Source organism: Ranitomeya variabilis, chromosome 1 (genome assembly GCF_051348905.1).
Source record: "Ranitomeya variabilis isolate aRanVar5 chromosome 1, aRanVar5.hap1, whole genome shotgun sequence".
Lineage (NCBI taxonomy): Eukaryota > Metazoa > Chordata > Amphibia > Anura > Dendrobatidae > Ranitomeya > Ranitomeya variabilis.
Window position 1 is genome coordinate 970536156 of NC_135232.1, and position 24736 is coordinate 970560891.

General features: G+C 43.2%; 1 protein-coding gene across 7 annotated transcripts in view; it reads left to right on the forward strand.

Moving 5' to 3' along the window:
- The window catches only part of TRIM2 (tripartite motif containing 2), a 141164-nt gene extending 133925 nt beyond the window's left edge, over positions 1-7239 (forward strand). For all 7 annotated transcript variants that reach the window (XM_077279340.1, XM_077279342.1, XM_077279349.1 and 4 more), the window contains 4 exons: positions 622-790; positions 1161-1231; positions 4386-4526; positions 6479-7239. In XM_077279340.1, coding sequence (XP_077135455.1) covers positions 622-790; positions 1161-1231; positions 4386-4526; positions 6479-6631 — 534 coding nt within the window. In that variant the 3' untranslated portion in view covers positions 6632-7239. The remainder of the gene's footprint in view (positions 1-621; positions 791-1160; positions 1232-4385; positions 4527-6478) is intronic.
- Positions 7240-24736: the final 17497 nt, after the last annotated feature.

The following is a 24736-nucleotide window of genomic DNA, read 5'->3' on the forward strand; positions in this document are numbered from 1 at the left end:
TGTGCATGTGCATTCAGTTAAATAAGGGAAGGGCAATAAAAGTGCATTCGGTGCAAAAAACGTGCAACTATAATGTGCTTATAGGTGGAAAATGTCCAGAGTCACTTACTTCTTAATGTACGGGAATTATTATGCGGACCGCCAATTAGATATGGTGCACCCCGACGCGCGTTTGGGACGCACTGTTCCTTCGTCAGAAACATATATAGAGTCCTTACAATACATATGATGCCTGCCATATGATGAAATTTGATATGTGCACAAAATATATTAAATACATATTTATTAAATTATTTTGTTTTTATAATTTCTGTATTTTTATGGTTTGATAATCGCCACTAAATTAATAAATATCTATATATTCATATTCTGTGTTGTGATGGTTTTTGGTCTTACTATGTTATGAGCACGGTTCTTTTAGCTCTTAGCTTTAGTGTAGTGCTACACTATTTTATTTGCACATTTGGTGATTTCTGGGTATTTTAATATAGTCTGGATTTTTTTATTAGTATTTTATATGATACTTTTGGTATCACTAAGTGTGTTTTTAATTAATTATCTCTTATAAAGAAGCAGAAACTGTTGTTTCCTTGTACTGATGGTTGTGCGTTTACTTAACAGACAAAAATTGGATCCGGAAAATTGATGGGTCCCAAAGGAGTATCAGTTGATCGCAACGGACACATCATTGTAGTCGACAACAAGGCATGTTGTGTGTTCATCTTTCAGCCAAACGGTAAAATAGTCACCAGGTTTGGAAGTCGAGGAAATGGAGACAAGCAGTTTGCAGGTACGCTTGATTTAGTGTCTAGCCCATTTATACAGTATATGTGTATAGCTCATCTGCTGTACACCCTTATGTTGACTTCCATTTTATTTCATTGTATCAGTTTGATGAAGTTGAGGCATATTGCTAGGGTATTATATGATCTCATAATCTGACTGGTGGCGGGCCAACCTCGGGGTCCCCCGGCAATCCAGCAACAAGATCTTGTGCCGCAGCTGATTTGCTTGCAGACTGTTTCATGTCTTGTGTATTTACTGCCAAAAATGCTCCATATACCTGAATGTTAGTAAATCCGTATAGAGCTGCTACTATAAGTGTGTTTGTGCAGGTTACAGGCAATTTTAACAAATGGTTTAATTCTTCACTTCCCCAGGACCCCACTTTGCTGCTGTCAATAGCAATAATGAAATCATTGTGACAGACTTCCATAACCATTCAGTTAAGGTAATGTATCTTTACCAAGCTCTGTTATTTGTGACTTACCCATAGTTCCAAACCGTCTCAGATACAGCGGACAGTCCCGGATTTTGGTTTTTGCCCTGCTGTCCCGGCCACTCGGGGCAATGCCCTGGTCCTGGCCACCTCTTATAACACCTCCTTTAAACTAGGGTCAGCACCTTCTAAGGAGTTACCTGGGAATACAGCTCCTTTATAAGATGCTTCTCTCTGCCCTTGGTCCAGAGCATATTGTGGGGTTTTCGGAGTTGTGACATGCTGTGGTGTGAGGGCAGAGATCACTGCTAAGCAGACGGCTCGAGCATAGACCTAACAGAACAAGAAGTTTGGATGGACATATGATTGACATCTGAACAGAAAAATGATGGAGCTCATTATAGGCTCGGCTGATTAATCCGCCTATAGCTGTCCTATAATGGACAATGGAATGGTTAACAGTATTGCAAATGCAGCCTGAAAGGGGTTGTTCATCACTTTATAGCATATTCTATGTGGCCAGGGAATAATGAAATGATGACTTTGGGTATGGCCCAACATTTAGCAGAGTATGGAGTTACCATGATCATATGAAAGACATCACTGAAAAAATAGCAGCCTTACTTGCAATACCATATCCAGACACAAATGCACAACAGGTTGCAACAGGTCCCCATAATAAAGGCGGGGGGCAACACAGGTGCAAGATATTAAGAAACAAGCCACGTACTGACCCACCAAACATCTGTGGCTGTGTAGTCTTCAGAATGAAGCAAATGGTAAAGCTGGACAGACAAAAAGGGCAAATAGGGACTTAACTGGTAACAAAGTGGTGTACAATACTCTAGGTACGCTCACCTGATAGGATTGTGACAGTCACGGCTCCTATAGAAGCATGTTAGGGAGGTTATAAGGCGGCTCAGAATCCACGCTGCCCGAGGCCATCACACACAAAGGTGAAGCATTAATGCGGTTTACGTCGATGCGTTCCAAGGTTTTCAAACCTCTCCATCAGGGCCAAACCATGGTGAATCATTGGAGGCACGTATTGCAGAAAACCATTATTTCCTATGGCACATCTGTGCCTTGTGAACATACCATATTTACCATATCCATCCAGCGTGACATTTGTGGTGGTCTTCTATCCATCCATCTCATGGCGATAGCCTTGTGAGTCAAAAACAATGTTTCCCTGAGAAGAGCCCGAGGGTAGTGAGGCCAGGTCTCCTCAAGGATTCCTAATAAACACACCTTAAAGGAAAAGCAATTGTTCTCCTAACTTCCTATCTATTTAGTTCCATAATCTAAGCTGTTTTTTAATATACTGTAAACATTTCCCACTATTCCCCACTACACGAACGGCTTATGTACTTTTTTTTTCCTACTTCCTGCCTGACGAGTCGTTTGAGTATCACCAATGCATACTGGGATATGCAGATGAAGCATCATCAGGGGCAGAGTCTGTGGTCACGGCGACCCCCTCCCTGAAATGAGGCTCAATCAGTGACTCATTTCAGTGGCTTGTCCCTGCTCTGTCCTGGAGTTAACCTTGGGCAGGGTCTCCCCCTGTGCGTCCGCTCTGTTGTCTGCTTAGGTGAATAGTAATAAGCCGGCAGCAGAGCAGTGTCACTATTCCCCTCAGACACCAGAGACATCATTTGTGAGGGCGACGCTAGTCCTCCTGCACATCGGGCATAGTGACGCCACCCTGCTGCAGGCTTACTACTGATCATCTATATAGACAACAGACCAGACACTGCGCTTATTACACGGGGCACTGGGGGAGACATTCAGGGAGCGACAGCCCCGGATACCAGCGTCACTGATGATGCTTCGTTTCGGGGGGCGCAGAGGCTGTGACAGTGACCACAGACTCTGCCCCCTGATGATGCTTAGAGTATCCCACCAGTGATACTCAAACAAATCTTCATCCGACAGGAAGTAGTAAAAAAAAATACAAAAGCGGTTAGACAGTGTAGTGGGGAATAGTAGGCAATTTTTAACGCAAGTATATTAAAAAAATAGCTTTGATTATGGGACTAAATAGGGAGTTTAAAAAAAAAAAATGCTTTGCCTTTGGAGCACCCCTTTAAGGCAGAGTGTATGATCTGGATGAAAATAGCTGGGACCTCCGGCACTAGGAGGATACCAGGTGTATAAAATCTGCCTCCTCTTCCCCACATCTGTGGCAATCTGCAGTGGTGGAGCTACCCATTTTATATAACCCGCATTGATGGACTGTATACATTTGGACTCGCTGGTTATGAATTGCCAGTGAAGCCTATTGTGGGGATGTCAAGTCCTCGCTCCAGTCCTCCTCTGATAGGGAGGGTATTTCTCAACCAACAATGGCGATGAGGAGCATCTCCTGCGCAGTAACTGGGTGTGTGAAAAGGAGCTCAACCCCTTGGGTCCCTGGCTGCTTACATCCCAATCAGGGGGTATAAGAGAACTTCCAAAGTCTGGGAATTGGCCATGGTTTGTAACCATTGTTATTGCAAATACTGGATGTTGATAGCCTTGATAATAATACACGGAGGTACACGCCACTTTTCAGATGCACCTGATTCATTAAGAAGTGTGCGCCTTTTTATGAATCAGGCGCCACTGACTTTGGCATGAGCCGTCATTAACACTGGCATGTACAATGTCTGTCTTGATGAATCAGGGCCATATTTTTTTTTAAGTAGAATTGTATTGCAAAGAATGGAAAGGTAATGAGCAGCATATTTCTGTACCGTTTGTACTGTCAGAGTAGTCTGCAGTATACACATATTTTATATTGTGGGATGAATGAACAGTATTTGACAGTCCCTGGTAAGTTGGCATGGTTTCCCTATAAGGGTCTGTCTCTAATGTGGATTTTGCTGCTACATTACACTGAAAGGTGAAATCTGATGTGAAAATTGGCAACAGAAATTGAAATGCGTCAAACTTCAATCTACACCACAGGTCAACCATATGGGTGAGATCTCCGTGTAATAACACATTAAAGCAAAAAGAAAAATAGTTAAATATTCATAGTTAAATTCATTTTCTTGTGCAGCAGAACAGGACGGTTACTTCACCAGACTCACAAACTACTTCTTCATAGATTTAGTGACCATTAATGGTTACCAACTTGGACCTGTGGCTTCATGGTGACGTTTTTCTGATTCACATACAGGTATTTAATCAAGATGGTGAGTTTATCCTGAAGTTTGGCTCAAATGGAGAAGGCAATGGTCAGTTTAATGCACCCACTGGAGTGGCTGTGGATTCTAATGGAAATATAATAGTAGCTGACTGGGGAAATAGCCGAATACAGGTAAGAGCTCCGATATTCTGCCATGTGTTTCCAAAATGTACAAATATAGGAACACAAGGATTCTACATACAGTACCGACCATTACAGCTCGGGCATATTGAGTGATAATATATTTTTAGGAAATCCAGAAAAACTCTGGATAGTGGGCAAGAAATCCAATGATTCCCCAGGACGCATGCAAAACTCCTTAGGCTACATTCACACTAGCATCGTGTGACGCATGTCGCAATGCGTCGTTTTGGAGAAAAAACGCATCCTGCAAAGTTGCCCGCAGGATGCATTTTTTCTCCACAGACTTGCATTAGCGACACATTGCGAAGTATGGCCACACGTCGCATCCGTCGTGCGATGGATGCGTCGTGTTTTGGCGGACCGTAGGCACAAAAAAAGTTCCATGTAACGTTTTTTTGTGCGTCGCGCGGCTGAAACTCCGCCCCCTCCTCCCTGGACATTACAATGGGCAGCGGATGCGTTGTAAAACTGCATCCGCTGCCCACGTCTTGCAGCGTCCGTCAGTACGTCGGCCCGACGCATTGCGACGGGCCCGTACCGACGGATCAGTGTGAAAGTAACCTTAACCTGTTCTCATTTACCCCGTGGAAATTTAAATAATAATTTAAAGTTAGATTTGTGTTTTTAATATGGGATTTCATAAGGTCTGCAGTGGTTATGGTTTATTTATAAGGAACATAAAATTGTTCCAGTTGTGACACCTACATTATGCCAATGTGCAAAATGAGCTACGAGGGTCACTTAATGTACAGGACTCCGGTTCCCCAAATGTCGTTTTCTGGGCTGCTTCGTTCTTTAGAAGTCCTCATCATACGCAGTAATACAATGGCTGCACATTACTGTACAGGAGACGTTGTCCTAACAGTGTCCCCTTACTCTGCGACTAATGGCTGAGCATGAACCTCCGTTTTCCTTACTCTGCCAGTCCCCTTTAGCCACTGGTTAGACCCCATGCACATTACTGTACTGCCTGTTTTGTGCAGGGCTATGATAGGGCATCCTCATAGGTGCATGGGGAGGTACATACTCCTAATTTCATACAAACACAAGGTTTTGTTATGTTGGAATCTATACAAAGGAGGGCGGCTTCAGGGGACAACTTTAAGTAACGTCTTCACAGCAAGTAAACGAAGTGATATATCTCTGGAATCAGGGTCTCTGTCCCTGCATCATGCTTTAAGATGAGGTAGCAAAAACCTTTTGACAAATTCTTTTGTAAAGGCATTTACGGTATGTATTGAAACGTTTTACCACCACTAGACTCAATGTATCATTGTAGGTTTTAATACAAGAGATTAGGACCGTCCCGATTAACCTTGTCGCTGGTGTGATGGCTTTTACGCTTTTCTACTTAATTAAAACCAGTATATATCTACATGTTGCATGTACACCAAGTTATGCTCCAGTTCATTTCTTTCGGTTTTGCTCAATGTATCTAGAGCTGAAATCTAAACTAATTCTTTCTCCTGATTTAAGGGCTCATTCACATGTCCGGTTTTTCCACATCCAAGAAAAATGGACCAATGAGTTTGATCCGAGCTTGATCCATTTTTCTCGTACGTTAGAAATTATAAAAAAAAACAAAACGTTTCTCCAACTTCTCCGTTCTTAGTCTATGAAAATGGGACTGCACTTGGATGTCATCGGAGTAAGATCCAATGTCTTTCATTAACTTGCATTGGCAATTTTGATCTGAGTAACTGATCAAAATTGGACATGACTCCAATGTTTTCAGCTGACCATTCAGTCCATGGAAAAATCAGATGTGCACAAACCAATAGCATATCGTAGGAATGAGTGCTACCTGTGAAAACCAGACATGCGAATGAGCCCTACTGATGCTGTATACCATATATACAATATATATAACGTGTTTATATGTAGAGATTGTGGGAAGTGACATTACTCATCAGTTAATAATAATTTTTGTTTTTGACTAGGTTTTTGATGGCAGCGGATCATTTTTGTCTTACATCAACACTTCTGCTGACCCACTGTATGGTCCACAAGGACTGGCTCTGACGTCAGATGGCCATGTTGTTGTAGCAGACTCTGGAAATCACTGTTTTAAAGTTTATCGGTACTTACAATAACTGGACGGCCATTGTTTTCTGGGCTATACTGGACTCAATATGAACCAATGGAACTTTATAGCAAGATTGGATGGAAGTAATCTCCAAATGACTTTCCTTTAATCTCCATGTGATTAAGTTTACTTTTCTGGCGGTGGCTCGTGTCTGTGTCAGATTGCGTCATCGCTGCACACTGAGAAGTCAACGTTCAAGTGTAAAATGGGATGCCATCAGCGGTTTACTGGAACCATTGAACACACAAATGTAAAAACACTCATCTTGTGCACTTAGGTCTATGACCTCTTAGGGAATGAACTCGCGGACCTGGTGCTCCTTGGTGGAGCGCCCCCATTCTATCATCAGTTGTTGTCATACATCATTTGCCCAGCACTAAACTCCACAAGTCTCTTATCTCTGTGTATCCTGGTAGGTGTTGTATTTAAACATAGGAAAAAACTTAGTCTTACTTAACATTAATGTAACATATTAAATGTACACCTGTATTTAAAAACTTTACAAACTGTTGTCACATTTGTAATAATGACCTAAGTCTTCTCTCCACGGCTATTTGCATTTTATGTGCACTTCTATTTATCTTGTGGTACGTTGATAAAGCATCATGAAGTATATGCGGTTTCATTTTATGCATCTTTTTCCGTCTTTTTAATCTAAAATAGTAAATATAGAACTTCAGATAAATGTTGAGGAATGTGCATCCTATGATGGATACAATTCAGTGATTAGCAACGAATCTATGCCTTATTGATTGATGTCCATAGATGCCAAAAAATGATAAACTATAGAAACATTGCATGCTTTCTTCCCAGTGTAAGACTTCCTGATGTAGACTCCTTGGGGTCTCCTATTCCAATTTGTTGAAAAGTTAATGGTAAAGTGAAGCCTTGTATGGGATTAATAGCCATAAGAGTGTGGACCTGTGCTAATGGGTCAAATAACATTAAAAGAGGAAAAGGTAACAAAAGTGCTAGTATTTGTATATGATACGGCTTTTGTAAACATATGTTAAAATATTTGACGGGGGGGGGGGGGGTTTGACACAGTACTGGTATGGTATATATAATGGCCCGCAGAGTGCTTTGATTTTAACATATGCGTACTCTGCATTTCAAATGGAAATGTAAAAATATTTGTCCTAGAAACCTTTACGTATCACCAGTCTGAGACTGCCCTTTTTATTGAAAGGGATATCGTCCAGTTGTCTCTTGGGCAGCTCAGAGCTACGCAGTTTCATTAGTCTCTTTACTTTCTAGTTCCTGGCAGGTTGGGCTCTCCTTCAGTAACATTTCTGGTGTGTAGTAGAACTATAACGCTCAGCTCAAGTTCTGCTGTAACACATTTAACCATCACTGATTTCTTCTGGAGTCTACACAATTACTGTATTTACATATAGAGATAACTGTATTAGAACACGCACATGGCTCTGGGAGAGAGAGCTGAGAGCCAAGATAAAGAGACCTGTTTCATGGAGAAACCAATGTTATGATGATTTTGCAAGATTTATAACAGCAACCTGTTAGGAGAGAGAGAGTGAGATGTCCAGCTAACTGCTGTATAGAAATTATTGAGCTGGAGAGAGGTGGCTGAGATATTAGGCGTTAACTCCTCTCCTGGAATGTAACAGCTGTGCATACTCAGCCTGGGTCTGGGCAGGCACTGGTGGCCAAGCTTCATGCAAAGCAGCTTTACACTATGGAAGATAAAAGCACTGACAACACATACAAAAGTTAAGTCCATTGTAAAGGAGCTTATCTTCATGCTGTTTAATTAACTAAAGCAATTAAAAAAATTGAGATTGTCCATCAAGAAAAGAGTGGGTAACTTCAGACTGACAGTTTTTCTAAATATCACCTATTAACAAAAGTGGCCACAAAGGTCCCTAACATCAGCACAAAGGACCCGACTTTCTAGCAAAAAGTTGGGTCTAAATGTTTGGGTTGTGGGATCCTAGCATACAGAGAAGGATCTTGCTACCCTCCTGTTATCACCCTCAGATTGAAAGACTGAGATCTGCTGTGTTATCTTTACTTAGGAGTTAACTGGGATAGAGCAAAGTATGCAACAGCACTGGGATAGTACAAAGAGTGAGATCTCCTGATAAACACATGGTATCTGCTCTTTCACCTCAAGGAGGGCCGTAAGGGGTTATGGGATCCCTCTCTGAATGCCGAGATCCCACAGCTCAAAAATTCAGACCCAAAATGTTATGGAAATTCGGGTCCTTTATGCCAATGGTTTGGTAAGAAGTAACATTAGAAAAATCACCTGCTTGATGTTGCCCATTTTTTTTCTAAATTAAAAGCGCAGTCAAGGAATGGTGGTAGGTACACTTTTTAAGCTTCATTACTAGCACATGAATTTCAGAACACAACAGGCAAACAACCCTGTCTGTAGATGAGTCTCCAGTTTGCCATTTATCACTGGCCCTGGTGCATGGCTCATTAAAGGGTCACATTAAAGGGTCACATTTGTAGCATAGACTACTTTCCAAGATAAAACTTTAATATGTGTGTATATGTGTGTGTGTGTATATATATATATATATATATATATATATATACACTCACCGGCCACTTTATTAGGTACACCTGTCCAACTTCTTGTTAACACTTAATTTCTAATCAGCCAATCACATGGCGGCAACTCAGTGCATTTAGGCATGTAGACATGGTCAAGACAATCTCCTGCAGTTCAAACCGAGCATCAGTATGGGGAAGAAAGGTGATTTGAGTGCCTTTGAACGTGGCATGGTTGTTGGTGCCAGAAGGGCTGGTCTGAGTATTTCAGAAACTGCTGATCTACTGGGATTTTCACACACAACCATCTCTAGGGTTTACAGAGAATGGTCCGAAAAAGAAAAAAAATCCAGTGAGCGGCAGTTCTGTGGGCGGAAATGCCTTGTTGATGCCAGAGGTCAGAGGAGAATGGGCAGACTGGTTCGAGCTGATAGAAAGGCAACAGTGACTCAAATCGCCACCCGTTACAACCAAGGTAGGCCTAAGAGCATCTCTGAACGCACAGTGCGTCGAACTTTGAGGCAGATGGGCTACAGCAGCAGAAGACCACACCGGGTACCACTCCTTTCAGCTAAGAACAGGAAACTGAGGCTACAATTTGTACAAGCTCATCGAAATTGGACAGTAGAAGATTGGAAAAACGTTGCTTGGTCTGATGAGTCTCGATTTCTGCTGCGACATTCGGATGGTAGGGTCAGAATTTGGCGTAAACAACATGAAAGCATGGATCCATCCTGCCTTGTATGGAGCAAATCTGCGGCAACTGTGTGATGCCATCATGTCAATATGGACCAAAATCTCTGAGGAATGCTTCCAGCACCTTGTTGAATCTATGCCACGAAGAATTGAGGCAGTTCTGAAGGCAAAAGGGGGTCCAACCCGTTACTAGCATGGTGTACCTAATAAAGTGGCCGGTGAGTGTATATATATGTATGTATATATGTATGTATGTGTATATATATATATATATATATATATATATATATTTTTTTTTTTTTTTCTCTTTGTTCTTTGAGAGCTAATTTGCTTACTTTTCCCCCCTGGAGCATTGCCTGAAGTACTTTAATATTTAACTGATTGTTGTTTTGTGATTTCTTTTTTGTAGGACGTGCTAGAACTTACCCCACAATGCAAAATATAGAACCAAATAGCATTTTGTACGGGAAATAAGCTGGAAGAGCGTCTGAGGGAATATGCTACCTGCTAAATATCTGCTGTGCAGATATGCTTGTGAATAGCTTCAGAGTTTCTGGCCCTATAGTCTGCATTAATCCATTCAGTTTGACTGCAGAGCTATACAGGTGTGAGTGAGCTGCCATTTATCATGGCAAACTAAGGCTTATGGCAAACTAAGGCTTATAACACACACTCATCAATACCAGCCAACCAAAAAAAAAGCAAAAAAACAATGCTGACTGCATTATTTAGATTGTTTAGGAAGTGCCATCAATAAGTAAAAAAAAATAATGTTAAGTTTCTATATACAAGACCCATCTAGGATGCTACTGTGGATGAACTGTGCACCTTATATCAGTCGAGGCTATAAGATTAGACTCCAAGTGCTCATTAGTATAAATTCTTACGTTGTACAGATGTATCATCATGTGTTGTTGCTTGATTGAGATTGTCGGACACCAGAACATCAGGGTTATATGGAGGTTTATGCAGGGTTACATCATCGTTGGTAATCTTCACATCAGACATTGCATCACAGATCCTAAATTGTTCCCTAATGAGTCTTATTCACTCAGAGTATACTTTCGGAAGAGTGTAAAATCTAGTGATAATTCTTTTTTTTCTCCTTAAAAAGCAGTTCCAAGAAGTTTCTGTAGAACCGTTTGTTTGGCACTGCAATTGAGATCTCTAATGGTATGTTCACACTTTGCATCTTTGCTGCATTTTTTTTTCTGCAGGCAAAACCTGCTCTTTTGGCAGTAAAGAAGCTGCTTGCAAAAAATAATTTATTTTTTTTTCTGCGTATTTGCTGTGGTGTTCTGGTCTCTTGCACAAGCTTAGTGCAACCAAAGTAACACATGATACAACTTCCTAAGGCCATGTGCACACGCTGCGGATTCCATTGCGGAATTTTCCGCAGCGGTTTTGATAAATCCACAGTGCACAACCGCTTCGGTTTTTACTGCGGAATTACCGCGGTGTTTATTGCGGTTTCCGCTGCGGTTTTTCACCTGCAGTTTCCTATTTGAGCAGGTGAAAAACCGCTGCGGATTCCGCACAAAAAATTGACATGCTGCGGAAAATAAACCGCTGCGTTTCCGCGCGTTTTTTTCCGCAGTATGTGCACTGCGGATTTAATTTCCCATAGCTTTACATGGTACTGTAAATGTATGAGAAACAGCTGCGGATCCGCAGCTGCGGAAACGCTGCGGATCCGCAGCAAAATCCGCAGTGTGTGCACATACCCTAAAGGTACCGTCACATTAAGCGACGCTGCAGCGATATAGACAACGATGCCGATCGCTGCAGCGTCGCTGTTTCGTCGTTGTGTGGTCGCTGGAGAGCTGTCACACAGACAGCTCTCCAGCAACCAACGATGCCGAAGTCCCCGGGTAACCAGGGTAAACATCGGGTTACTAAGCGCAGGGCCGCGCTTAGTAGCCCGATGTTTACCCTGGTTACCAGTGTAAATGTAAAAAAAAAAAAAACACTACATACTTACATTCCGGTGTCTGTTGCGTCCCCCGGCGTCCGCTTCCCTGCACTGTGTAAGGGCCGGCCGTAAAGCAGAGCGGTGACGTCACCGCTGTGCTCTGCTTTACGGCCGGCCGGCGCTCACACAGTGCAGGGAAGCGGACGCCGGGGGACGCGACAGACACCGGAATGTAAGTATGTAGTGTTTGGGTTTTTTTTACATTTACAATGGTAACCAGGGTAAATATCGGGTTACTAAGCGCGGCCCTGCGCTTAGTAACCCGATGTTTACCCTGGTTACCAGTGAAGACATCGCTGAATCAGCGTCACACACGCCGTCTCAGCGATGTCAGCGGGTGAGCCAGCGACGAAATAAGGTGCTGGCCTTCTAGCTCCGACCAACGATATCACAGCGGGATCCTGATCGCTGCTGCGTGTCAAACACAACGATATCGCTATCCAGGACGCTGCAACGTCACGGATCGCTATCGTTATCGTTGTTAAGTTGTTCAGCGTGAAGGTACCTTAAGGCTATGTGCACATGTTGCGGATTAGGCTTAGGAATTTCTGGTGCGGATTCTGTCTCTCCTGGCAGAAAACGCACGTTTTTTGTGCGGTTCCGCAGCGTTTTTTTGTGCGTTTTTCTTGCGGATTTGCTGCGTTTTTTACCCCTGCGGTTTTCTATAATGGAATGGGTACAAAAACGCTGCAGATTCACAAAAAAGAAGTGACATGCTACTTCTTTTAAACCGCAGCGTTTCCGCAGCGGATTGTCCGCAAAGTGTGCACAGCATTTTTTTTTTCTCATTGATTTACATTGTACTGTAAATCAATTGCAGATCTGCAGCGTTTCTGCACTGCAAAAAACGCTGCGGATCTGCAGAGAATCCGCAACGTGTGCACATACCTTAAAGGTTTTTGCACCAAAACGCAGCAGAACCTGATACCTGTGGGATTTTTTTTTTTTTGGTGGGGGGGTGGGGGTTGCACTTACTCATTGCTTTCTGTGGCTGAAAGAAGTTATATGTTGCAATTTGCAAGAATGCAACAGTTTTCCAAATCAGTCATGGAAGAAACACAATGTGTGCACATGAGATTTGTGAAATCTCATAGCTTCTGCTGGTACTCTGAAACACAGCTTAGCATTTGCATAAAATAAGCAACGTGTGAACACAACCTTAGGGCTGTCCCACACGTCCAGATAATTCCGGTACCGGAGTTATCCGTGTCCGTGTGCCTGGGAACTCACGTAGGCCATACGTGCGGCACACGTGTGCCGCCCGTATGGCGAGTGGGTACCACACGGAGCGTGTGGTACCCACGCGTGTGGTACCCTGCATCGTGCTGAAGCCGCGATTCATATGTTCCCTGCAGCAGCGTTTGCTGCAGAGAAAATATGAATAATAGTGTTTAAAATAAAGATCTATGTGTCCGCCGCCCCCCCACCCTGTGCGCCCCCCCCCGCTGTTCAGAAAATACTTGCCCGCCTCCCTCGCTGCTTCCTGGTCTGGCCGCGGCTTCTAGTGTATGCGGTCACGTGGGGCCGATCATTTACAGTCATGAATATGTGGCTCCACCTCCCATAGGGGTGGAGCCGACTATTCATGATTGTAAATGAGCGGCCCCACGTGATCGCATACAGTAGGAGGCGCGGGGCAGAGAGGAAGGAGTGACAGCCAACGTGGGAGCGGGTGAGTATTTTCTGAACAGCGGGGGGGGGGGGGGCGCACAGGGGGTGGGAGGGCGGCGGACACATAGATATTTATTTTAAACATTATTCATATTTTCTCTGCAGCAAACGCTGCTGCAGGGAACATATGAATCGCGGCTTCAGCACCATGTGGGGGGGACAGCGCTTACTGTAGCGCTGTCTCCTGCACGCACACGGACCCCAGACGGAGAACGTCCGTGTGAGGTCCGTGTTTTACACGGACCCATTGACTTTAATGGGTCCGTGTAATACGTGCGCTCCCACGAACACTGACATGTCTCCGTGTTTGGCACACGGAGACACGGTCCGCAAAAAATCAATGACATCTGAACAGACGCATTGATTTTTATGGGTCTACGTGTGTCAGTGGCTCTGGTACGTGAGGAAACTGTCACCTCACGTACCGGAGCCACTGACGTGTGAAACCGGCCTTAGGCTGGGTTCCCACAATGAGCTTTTTGGTGAGTGTTTGATATTGCAGATTTTCTGCAGCATTTCTGCACCCATTATTCATTAAGTAAGATAGATTAATTGCGTTTCTTCAAAAATACGCAACGTCAAAAACTCATCATGGGAACTTAACCTAAATGCCACACACAAGGAGTTTTCTGCTGCATTGTGTGACCAAGATTTTTTCTTTTAAGGGTTATTCCCATTTTTAGACGTTATGACCTATCCATGGGGTAGGTGATAACTTGCTGGATGTGGGCGGAGAGACCCCGCCGATCCTTAGAAAGAGGCAGGGCAGAGTCATGCACATTCATCTTTGCTTTTTTCACCAGTCCCATAGAGAATGAATGTCTGGTTGCTGCTATGTTCAGATTGGGGTCTGTAAAGACTCTGCTCTTGGGAACGGTGAGGGTCCCGGTGTTTGGACCTTCATCAATCAGTAAGTTATCACCGCTCCTAAAGGTAGGTGATGGTTTCTCAAGATGGGAATTGCTTTCTTTTAAAGCTAACTTTTGTTCCTAGTGGCCAAACCAAAGCATGTGAACACTGGCCTATAACAAGGAGATTAGTTCACCAATAATTTCTTTTTGATCCTCTCCATAGCGAATACATTTATGGCCCTGCCAATCACCTGCATTTGTTGGGAGGTTCCCTGGAGTAGTAAAAAGGAGTCTGTAATATAAAGAAACCAGACCCTTTTTCTCTCTAGTCCTAATCAAATGCTTAAAACTTTTTATTGGTCTTCTGTACTTTAATAGTGTCACCGTTATCACAGGTAATTATGTACCATATATGATGTGTAGTAGGAACCCATTCATGCCTGGATCCATTTAAGTACATTTTTGTACTTCATGTCCATCATGACATTTTCTTTTCCTAAGCTCTCTCCTTAGTATAATAAAAGCTGTCTGATCTAGAAAATCCTTGAGATAATTTAATTATTTTATGAGGCATTTAAGTATTTAAAAGTCCTTCTGACCGAGCTGACAAACGACCTTTATACACTGGCAAAGTAACACTGTAATGTTCCTCTAACCACTGTGATCCTCTTGAATGGACCTGCAGCACCATCGATAGTTATTCTGCAGTGCCAAAAGTTTGGTCGAGAAGGATTTGGGGTTTACATTAAGAATACGAAGCGTTAAACACAGTATTAAACACTACATTTGAGGCTTAACAAGAAATACATCTCTCCTTCTATCCATATATTTACACAAAATGACTAGTGATGAGCCGACGGCCTCTGAGAAGGTGTTACCCAAGCATGCTCGTGTGCTAACAGGGTGCTCGAAAAATGTGTCGCTGTCCTCGTGACTGCATGTCTCGTGGCTGATTGACAGCCATGCAGCCGCGGAGACTCAAACATACTTATAAAGCACACTGATCCACTCGGTTAGCACCGGCGCATGTTCAGAGAACACCTTATCGGAGCACGTTCGCTCGTCACTAAAAATTACCTAAAAATCATGCTAACCCAATAATTTGCCCCTTCTAAGTAAAACGCTGCATGAAATCTTTCCAGTTTATGTCCTAATGCTTTATAATTCCAAAGACATAAGTGGGGTGATATGGTGTATCACGAGGCACTCTGCCCTGTCATGTATATTATTTATGGTATGTACAATACAAAATTTGTGCCTGATCGTTTTGCAAGTACCGTATATTAAAAATGCACTTTAATATCTTCTATGTTAAAACCTGTCAAATAGTTAAAATTCATGAGCAAATGACTTAACCTATTTATCAGATTATTGCAAGGATTGCGAAACCTGTATTGCCAAGATTTGTTGTATTATAGACCATGTTTTATGTCAATATTTTAAGGTGAACAGCTCCATAAGATTAGATACCTACAAGTTTCATCATTTATTGATCTGTTATTTTTTACTTTTAGGGACATCATGTGAATGAAAGAAACCCTTCATGTAAAGCATATCATGTTATGCCTCTCTTAAAGGGGTTGTCTCACTTTGAATCTTATCTTCAGGAGCGCACTGCTCCTCTACCTCCCTGCCTCCTGCTTGTCCGCTCCTAATGGTTCAGGTTGGAAGTATGGATAGGCTGATCACCTGCACTGTGCGCTTTCCGAGGCAGCTAGCGTAAGCAGGTTTGCTTCTGCAACATCAGAGGAGTGCAGGAGCACTGAAGATGGCTAGACCCCGCAAACCGGACAGCTTAAGGGGGTTGTCTGGGGACTTAAACATTCCTTAGGATAGATCGTCAATGTCTGATTGGTGGGGCTGCTACACCCAGAACCACGGCCGATCAACTGTTCCCAGTGTCAGCCAGAAAGGCTCAGTTGTGGAGCTGCACATTACCATCTACGAACTAGTGTACTACACATCCACACCCTATTGATTTCAATAGGAGATGGATCTGCAAATGCCACCAGGAAGAGCTGATCGGTGCGGGTGCCGATAAGACAATGATGCCCTATGCTAAGGATAATATACAAAAACTGAGAGGAAAAAAGTGGCAAAATTTTTTACCACAGTGGAATAAACATTTTGTATATTGTTTTCTCACTGTGGCTAGTGATTTTTATTTTTAAATTCTTGGGGGATTTGAACTTCATGTGATTGCTTGTTCTATATATGGCAATACCACAGTACTGCAGTATATGGAGAAAATCAGGGTCTCATATGAAGCCCTGCTCCAGCCTGGTATTCAGAGCTGCCATCATGGCAAAAAGAAACGCACTCAACAATCCCATGGCTGCCATCGCAATCTATCGGCACTGTGCCTCCGCATCGCAAGGGAGTGGAAGGGCGTGTGAAACGGACTGCACGCCAAGATTGACCGTGGAATTTAAGGGGTTCCCAGCAGTTGGGCAGAACTCTGCTACACTCACTGCAGATAAAGGCTAATGCCGGCTGTGCAACACAGCCAACATCTGCGAGGCATCATACAGACTGAATCCCTGAGCCTGCATCATACATGGGGGGGAGGGGAGTTAATAAGGGGTACATTATAAAGTTGCTTGTTTTTGCAATATTACCAGTTTAATAAGATGAGACGACCCCTATAAGAAAATCCTTGCATAAACCACTGCCCAGTTGGCCTTGCAGTAGGCTGGCAGAACAATGTGTTTGGCCAAGTGCTCCTTTAAGCAAGGAAATGTTTTGTTGTTTTTTTCTGAACATTTAATACAATTCTCATTGAATGTTTTGTATTCTGCCCATAATAATTTGGATACACACAATTTTGTTTGTGAACCTGAATTTTAGATTGCACTATTCTTAAAGGGAATCTATCAGCAGGTTTTTGCTATGCAATCTGACACCATGAGGTAGGGGTTAAAACACAGATTTCAATGATGTGTCACATGTCCAGCTGTGTGCTGTTGTTTACTTCTTCTGAAGGTTTTATCACCTGGTGATTATCATTGTCTGGACTGCATGGGCTACAGCAGTGGTAAATCCAAGTCTGACTCCGCCCCATTATTTTGATAAGCAGCTCACTATCTTTAGCTGTGTACACACAGAACCTGGTGTGGGTGCCCAGGGTAAGCTTTCTCAGCTCTGCTGCTTTGCTAAATTTAAGAACTCTGATTTTGTTAGAGCCACTGCACCCAGTAAACTAAGCGGTACATTGCTGGATTCAGGGTCATTTTGTACCTAAATCATGCTGTGCTTCAATGACGTAGCATAATCCTGCTGACAGATTCCCTTTAAAGCTACCTGATGGGTACGATCAGACGTCTGTCTTGAACCATATACACAATGATGAGTATGGATGTTTATGGTGGAGTAGAGAGGAACATCATCTATACAAGGTATATGGCCATCTTTGTTAGTGCTGTCACTTTTATAGTGCAGCTATTTTGTTAGTAGTTTTGTGTACTATTAAAGGGAATTTCCCATAGAAAGTCTGTCATTTGTCAGTGCTAATATTTATCTTTAAGTATCCCAACCGGTACCAGTGTAGGGATCCTTAGTCCCCCAAATGAGTGCTCTGCTGTATGCTCACACTGCTCTGTACAAACTCCTCAGCGCATACATCTTTGTGAAGAGGAAGAGCGGACACAGAGGATGTGGGATCCTTCTAACAGTATCTGTAGGCAAAAAGGCATTAACTTACCTCTTCGTCAAAGTGCATAATGCTGGAAAGAATACATGTCTGTAAACGGAATGTATTAGGTCTGATATGAAGATTTACGGTAGGTTAGATGATGAAAATCCTTCAATGTAGATATGGTCTTACCACAGAATGATGCTAATGTGCCACATTATAAGTGTATAAATTGACACCTCTGTATATAATTTCTTTTTTTTTCATGGCTCCTTTTAAACTACATGAATTTGTAGAAAGATGAAAGCTTCTTACAACAAATTATCCATTTACTTCTGATATTCCTGTGTGATATAACAAAAACACTCAATAAATATTTGGATTGTAACTAATGATTTCTGTATGGTGTGCTTGAATTATTGGAGGAAAACAAAGGCAGATCCTTAGCAAAATGTCAGAGATCAGCGATTAGATCGACTGAGAGGGCAGAACATCACAAAAGAAAAGCTATTACAGTCCTTAAGTATAAAAAGTAATTACCTTCATGCAAGTGGTAGGTGGAAACCAGGAAGGAGCGTCTTTTGTAGTGGCAAATGTGTTGTGTGCTATACAGGGCGATTTCCGGGAAATAGTGCGACATTAGGGAGAGATGCCAGACAGCTGGTGATGTGATAGTGTGGTTGCGCAGGAGAAGCTATAAGGGGGCTGCGCAGGCTCATTATAGGAGGCCAATTGGCTTGAAAAAAAAATTGCCACTAAAAATGCTGTTTTATGTACAAACTAAAGTAAACAGAAAAGTGAACATTTGTTATTGCCACATCTGTAAAGACCCAAGCTATAAAATTGCACCATACCCCATACGGTTAATGCCATTTAAGGACATTAAATAAATAGTAAGCCAAAATTTTTAAAAAATTGATCATGATGTACAATAACAAATTGTATTGTGGTACCGTGTTAGCCAGAAAAATCGATGTGAATACTTTTCTGCCCAATGATGACAAAAGTAGTCTAGGAGTGATACCTTTTTTGGCTAACCAGAAAATGTTTGCAAGTTTTCAGAGCACAGTGGCTCCTTCTTCAGGCCAGATTACAAATAGATTAATAAGAAACAAGCACAACATTTAGAGAATACTACAGCAGGACATTTGTTCAGGGGGGTGGGAAGTGCGATGCCTCCTAAAGATAAGCAAAGGTAATCATATTAGGCTACTTTCACACTAGCGTCGTTTGTAATACGTCGCAATGCGTCGTTTATGAGAAAAAATGCATCCTGCAAAGTTGTCTGCAGGATGCGATTTTTACCCATAGACTTTCATTAGCGACGCATTGCGTCGTGCGACGGTTGCGTCGTGTTTTGGCGGACCGGCGGCACAAAAAGTTACATGTAATGTTTTTTTGTGCGTCGAGTACGCCATTTTCAACTGCGCATGCGCGGCTGAAACTCCGCCCCCCCTCCTCCCCAGACATTACAATGGGGCAGCGGAAGCGTCATAAGACTGCTTCTGCTGCCCACGTCGGGCATTACTTTCACAACGCGCGTTGGCACGTCGGGCCGACGCATAGCGACGGCCCCGTGCCGACGCTAGTGTGAAAGAAGCCTTAGGCATTTTTTTACAAATGGAGAGGCAGTGGGAATAATGTTCTTAGTTATCTGGAGTCCATCTGGTGGAGGTGTGAATTGTATCCATGTAGTGACTCATAAATCCAGGTGTTAAATTGAGTCCTAGTGTCAACAAATTAAACATATTCACTAGTTTGAATTCCCAAATTTTCCTTTCCCTGTGGTCCTTAAAATGACCTTTTAGTACTAAGACTTTTAAATCTGTCATACTGTGTCCAGGTCAAGAGAAATGTTTTCCCCCAGGTGTGTCCATTTCATTCCTGATTGTGTGTCTGTGTAGATTCATCCTAGTTTGTGGTTTTTGCATGGTTTCCCCAATATAGATACTTCCAGGGCACCTCGTACATTGTGTCATGTACATCCTCCAACGTGGTGTACACGAAAAGGAACCCGTGACCTTATAGTGCTGATTTGTGTATGGTATGTGGACTATATCTGTTGGTAATATGTGGGTACACGTTTTGCATTTTTTATTGTTACAAGGGAATGTGCCCGTCACTGATGGTGATGAGAGGACACTTCTGACAAGCAGATTCCTTAAGTTAGGGGGCTGTTTATAGGAGAGAAGTGGTAGTTCTGGGAATATGTCTTTCAATTTGTGGTCTATGTGGAATATGGGTTGGAGATCAGCACCAATTTTCCTTAGGATGCTCGTGTGGGGGTTGTATGTGACTACAAGAGGTACCCTGTTATCCCCTCTCAGCTTGTAATCCAGGAGGCTGTTACTTGGGATCCTTGTAGCCCTGTGGATCTGCTCATCTATTACCAGTGGATGGTATGCAGGAATGTATTCCTCAGTGATCGCAGCTGTTCCATCTAAGATAAGCCGGACGTCCGGTGGGCTTATGGTAAATTGATGTTTGTATGGCGTTGTCCTTGATGTATATGGTCATGTCCAGAAAATGTATTTGGGTCTTTGAAAAGTTGAGGGTGAGCTTGATGGTTGGGTGGTACTTGTTGAAGTTATTGTGGAAGGTGAGTAGATCATCTTTTGAGCCTGTCCATATTATTAGCAGATCATCAATGTAGCGGAAGTATGCAAGAGGTCTAACAGAGCAAGATGACAAAAATTCTTCCCCCAGTTTCGCCATAAATAAGTTAGCATATTGTGGGGACATTTTGCTTCCCATAAACTGTTGGTATAAATTGTTCCCAAAGGAAAAATTGTTGTGATGGAGCACAAACCTGATAAATTGCAGTGTTGGTTCTGTGGCTAGATTGTTCTTTTGAAGGAAATATTTGCATGCTGCAATTCCATCCTCATGAGGAATGTTGGAATAGAGAGACTCTACATCCATGGTGGCTAGTAGTGTGTTCTCTGGAAGAGGGCCCAGTGCTGACAATTTGCAAAGAATATCCGTGGTGTCCTGGATATAGCTGAGTGCACCTCACCAAGGGTTTTAGAATGTTCTCCACCCAGCCTGAGATATTCTCACTTAAAATCCCAATACCAGAGATGATAGACCTCCAAGGATTACCTTCTTTATGGGTGGGGTGGGCGGGTGACTCCTGGAGACTACTCCATCACAAGGTATTGTGTGATTCTGATTATGACACATAAATTACTTATTTTACCCTTCGCCATGACAGCACCCACTGGAGAGATAGGGATCCGCCCCAAAGAACAGGAAACCTACAGAAGAATAAAAGGGGCGGTCCGCCTCTCCTCGTCAGTTTAGGTTTCCTGTTCCTAGGGGATAGGATCTCTGGATTCTCCGGATTCTCAGTAGACCATAACTGGGCCAGGAGCATCCGCCTGTGCGGTCTCTGCGGGAACGGCAGGGGATGCGGTCCAGATGCAGCGTCGGGGGAGACTCCGTTAGACGGCTCCCCCCTCGTCTGTTCGGCACATGTGATGGCTGGGTCCGGGAGAGGCCGCCCGGTCTCACTGTGGAGCTCTGCGGGGATGTGCGGCCTGGAAGGAGGCTCTGGACGCGGGCCGACATATGGGGGTCCGGGATCCATTACATGATCCCCAGCGGCAGCCGGAACACCGCTCCTTAGCGCAGGGCCGAGGTAAGAGCGCGGCCGCGCATGCACCGAGCAGTGTAAGCCACCATTACTCGCCCGGAAGTGATTGCAGCACTTCCGGGGCATTCAACAGCGGTGAGTGAAAGTGCGGTTTCGCGCATGCGCAGTACACCGCAAATGAAAAAACAAACAAAAAAAAACGGATCTTCTGCCTATAAAAGGGGGATGGTTGCGAGCGCACAGGCGATGCAACATGTCATCCCCAGGCAAGACTGTGGACCTAGCAGGAGATCCAGCCAGCAGGAGGTCCTCAGATGCCAGCTGCAGGAGCGATGCCACGGATTCAAGATCCAGGAAAGCGCTTCGGCCACCTGATCCGGTACCGTACAGCTTCACTGGGTGAGTGTTAAAACCCTCTGCCTATAAAGCTGACACTCTTCTCCACAAAATCTTCTTCACCCAGGCCAAAAAGAAACAAAAATCCAAGCACAAACAATGTGCATTGTGTGATGAACCTCTCCCAGATTCCTACCCTAAAAAACTCTGCAACCAATGTGTTACTGAAACCATGCAGAGTCCATCTATGTCTGTTACGGATATACGGGCCATAATCAGGGAAGAGTTACAGGCCATTACACAAGCCAGCCCACCCCCTAAGAAATCCAGTAAAGAGAAGGTAGTATCCAGCTCTGAGTCCGATGATGAAGGCGTCATCCACTCAGACTCCTCGCATACGTCATCCTCTTCTTCAGTACCATCTGACATTGAAGGTCGGTCTTGTTTTCCCCTTGATGGAGTTGACAACCTAGTAAGATCCATCAGGAATACAATAGGTTGTGAGGATACAAAAGATGACCAAACTGCACAAGACATTATGTTTGCAGGGTTAGCAGAGAGAAAAAGAAGAGCCTTTCCAGTAATTCCTGCTGTTAAGGCATTGATAAAGAGGGAATGGGAAAAACAAGACCAGAGAGGTTTTCTCCCATCAGCCTCCAAAAGGAAGTACCCCTTTAGTGACGATGAGCTAATATCATGGACTAAGATTCCTAAAGTGGACGCAGCAGTCGCCTCCACTTCGAAACAATCAGCTCTACCGGTTGAAGATGCAGGCCTACTCTCTGATCCTCTGGATCGGAAAGCGGAATCGTCATTAAAAAGATCATGGGAAGCTTCCACAGGCATATTCAAACCAACAATTGCCAGTACATGCACTGCTAGATCCATGCTTGTCTGGATTGATCAGTTAGATCAGCAAATTGAACAGGGGGTCTCCAGACAAAGATTGCGGGATGCGATACCATTGATTAGAGGAGCAGCGGCATTCATGGCCGATGCATCAGCTGACTCTCTACGCCTCGCGGCAAGATCAGCAGGTCTGGTTAATAATGCCAGACGTGCGTTGTGGATGAAGAGCTGGAAGGGGGATACACAGTCGAAGGCCAAGATCTGTGCTATTCCGTGTGAGGGTGAGTTTTTTTTTTTTGGAAAAGCTTTGGATGAAATCCTCAAAAAAGCAAAAGAAAGGAAAAAAGCCTTCCCTGATCCCTCAATTCCTTTCTATAGGAAGACCTTTAGGAGAAGACCGTTCAGCAAAACAAGACAAAATGAAAGACCGTCACGGTGGGTCACAAGAGAGGGAAAACAAAGTGGTACTATGTTTAAAGGCCCCCCCTTCCGTAGAGACAATAAATATTAAAACACCAGTCACCCCAGTAGGGGGTAGGTTAAAGGTTTTTCTTTCCCCGATGGCAAAAGATTACATCAAATTCCTGGGTTCTAAATATTATTAAAGAAGGAATTAAAGTAGAATTCCTCCAAATTCCCCATGATTCTTTTATTTTAACAGTCCAATACAACAAAGGGCCCTTGAACTAGAGATCCAAAGTCTCTTAAATAAAAATGTCTTAGTTAAAGTACCAAAGGGACAAGACGGTAGTGGGTTCTACTTTCCATTATTTTTAATCCCTAAGCCCGTTGGTTCATTCCGGACAATTATAAATCTTAAAAAACTCAATACATTTATTAAAAATTATACGTTTAAAATGGAATCTATTAGATCTACCATTAAGCTCCTTTATCCAAATTGTAAAATGGGCGGCATTGATTTGAAAGATGCTTACCACCATCTCCCTATACATAACAGATATCAAAGATACTTCAGAGTCGCAGTAAAACTCGAAGGGAAGATTCATCATTTCCAGTACACGGCCATGCCCTTTGGTCTTTCCACAGCACCAAGAATTTTCACCAAAGTAATGTTAGAGGTGATGGCCTACCTTCGCCAAAAGGACACTTTAATCATCCCCTATTTGGATGATTTTTTAGTTGTTGGAAATTTGTCCCTTCAGTGTGCTGAACGTTTAGCTGACACTGTCTCATCTTTACAAAACCTAGGCTGGATCATCAACTCCGAGAAATCCAGACTTATCCCACTTTCTCTCCAGATATTTCTAGGGTTCCATCTAGATTCCACGAAACAAAGATGTCTACTCCCTCAAGTAAAAATATCTAATACAGGGTAAAGTAGCGGCTGCCATTCACAAACCCCGAATGTCCCTGAGGGAAGGAATGTCCTTATTAGGATCCCTTTCTTCCTGTACTCCAGACGTCCAGTGGGCACAACTCCATACCCGAACATTGCAACACCAAATTCTTCGGGAACAGAGAAAATTCCTAGGGCACCTAGAATCAAAAGTAACGTTATCACAGGAGGTCCTAGCTTCCTTGGGCTGGTGGCTAGATAATAAAAATTTAACGTGGGGTGTCCCTTGGGTGATAACGCCATCCCACACTGTGACTACTGATGCCAGTCCCCACGGGTGGGGCGCACATATGGGAGATAATTTCTGCCAGGGAATAAGGAAGAGATCTTATATTCATCTAATTTAAAAGAGTTGAATGCAGTAAACTATGCACTGCGTCAATTTCTCCCACAGCTTCGAGGAAATCATGTCAGAGTCTGTTCAGACAACACTACGACGGTGGCTTATTTATTGTTCAAAATGTTTTTATTCAACAAAAAGGAGAAATATACAAACATTGTAACAGTAACCATTGATGATAATGACAACATTTACTCCCTTCTCACCCATCAGTAGCTTCACTACCTCTGTAGGCAGTACCACAGCAATTTATACATCTTTTTTGTGTACATTATGAGGAGGGACAAGATAGGT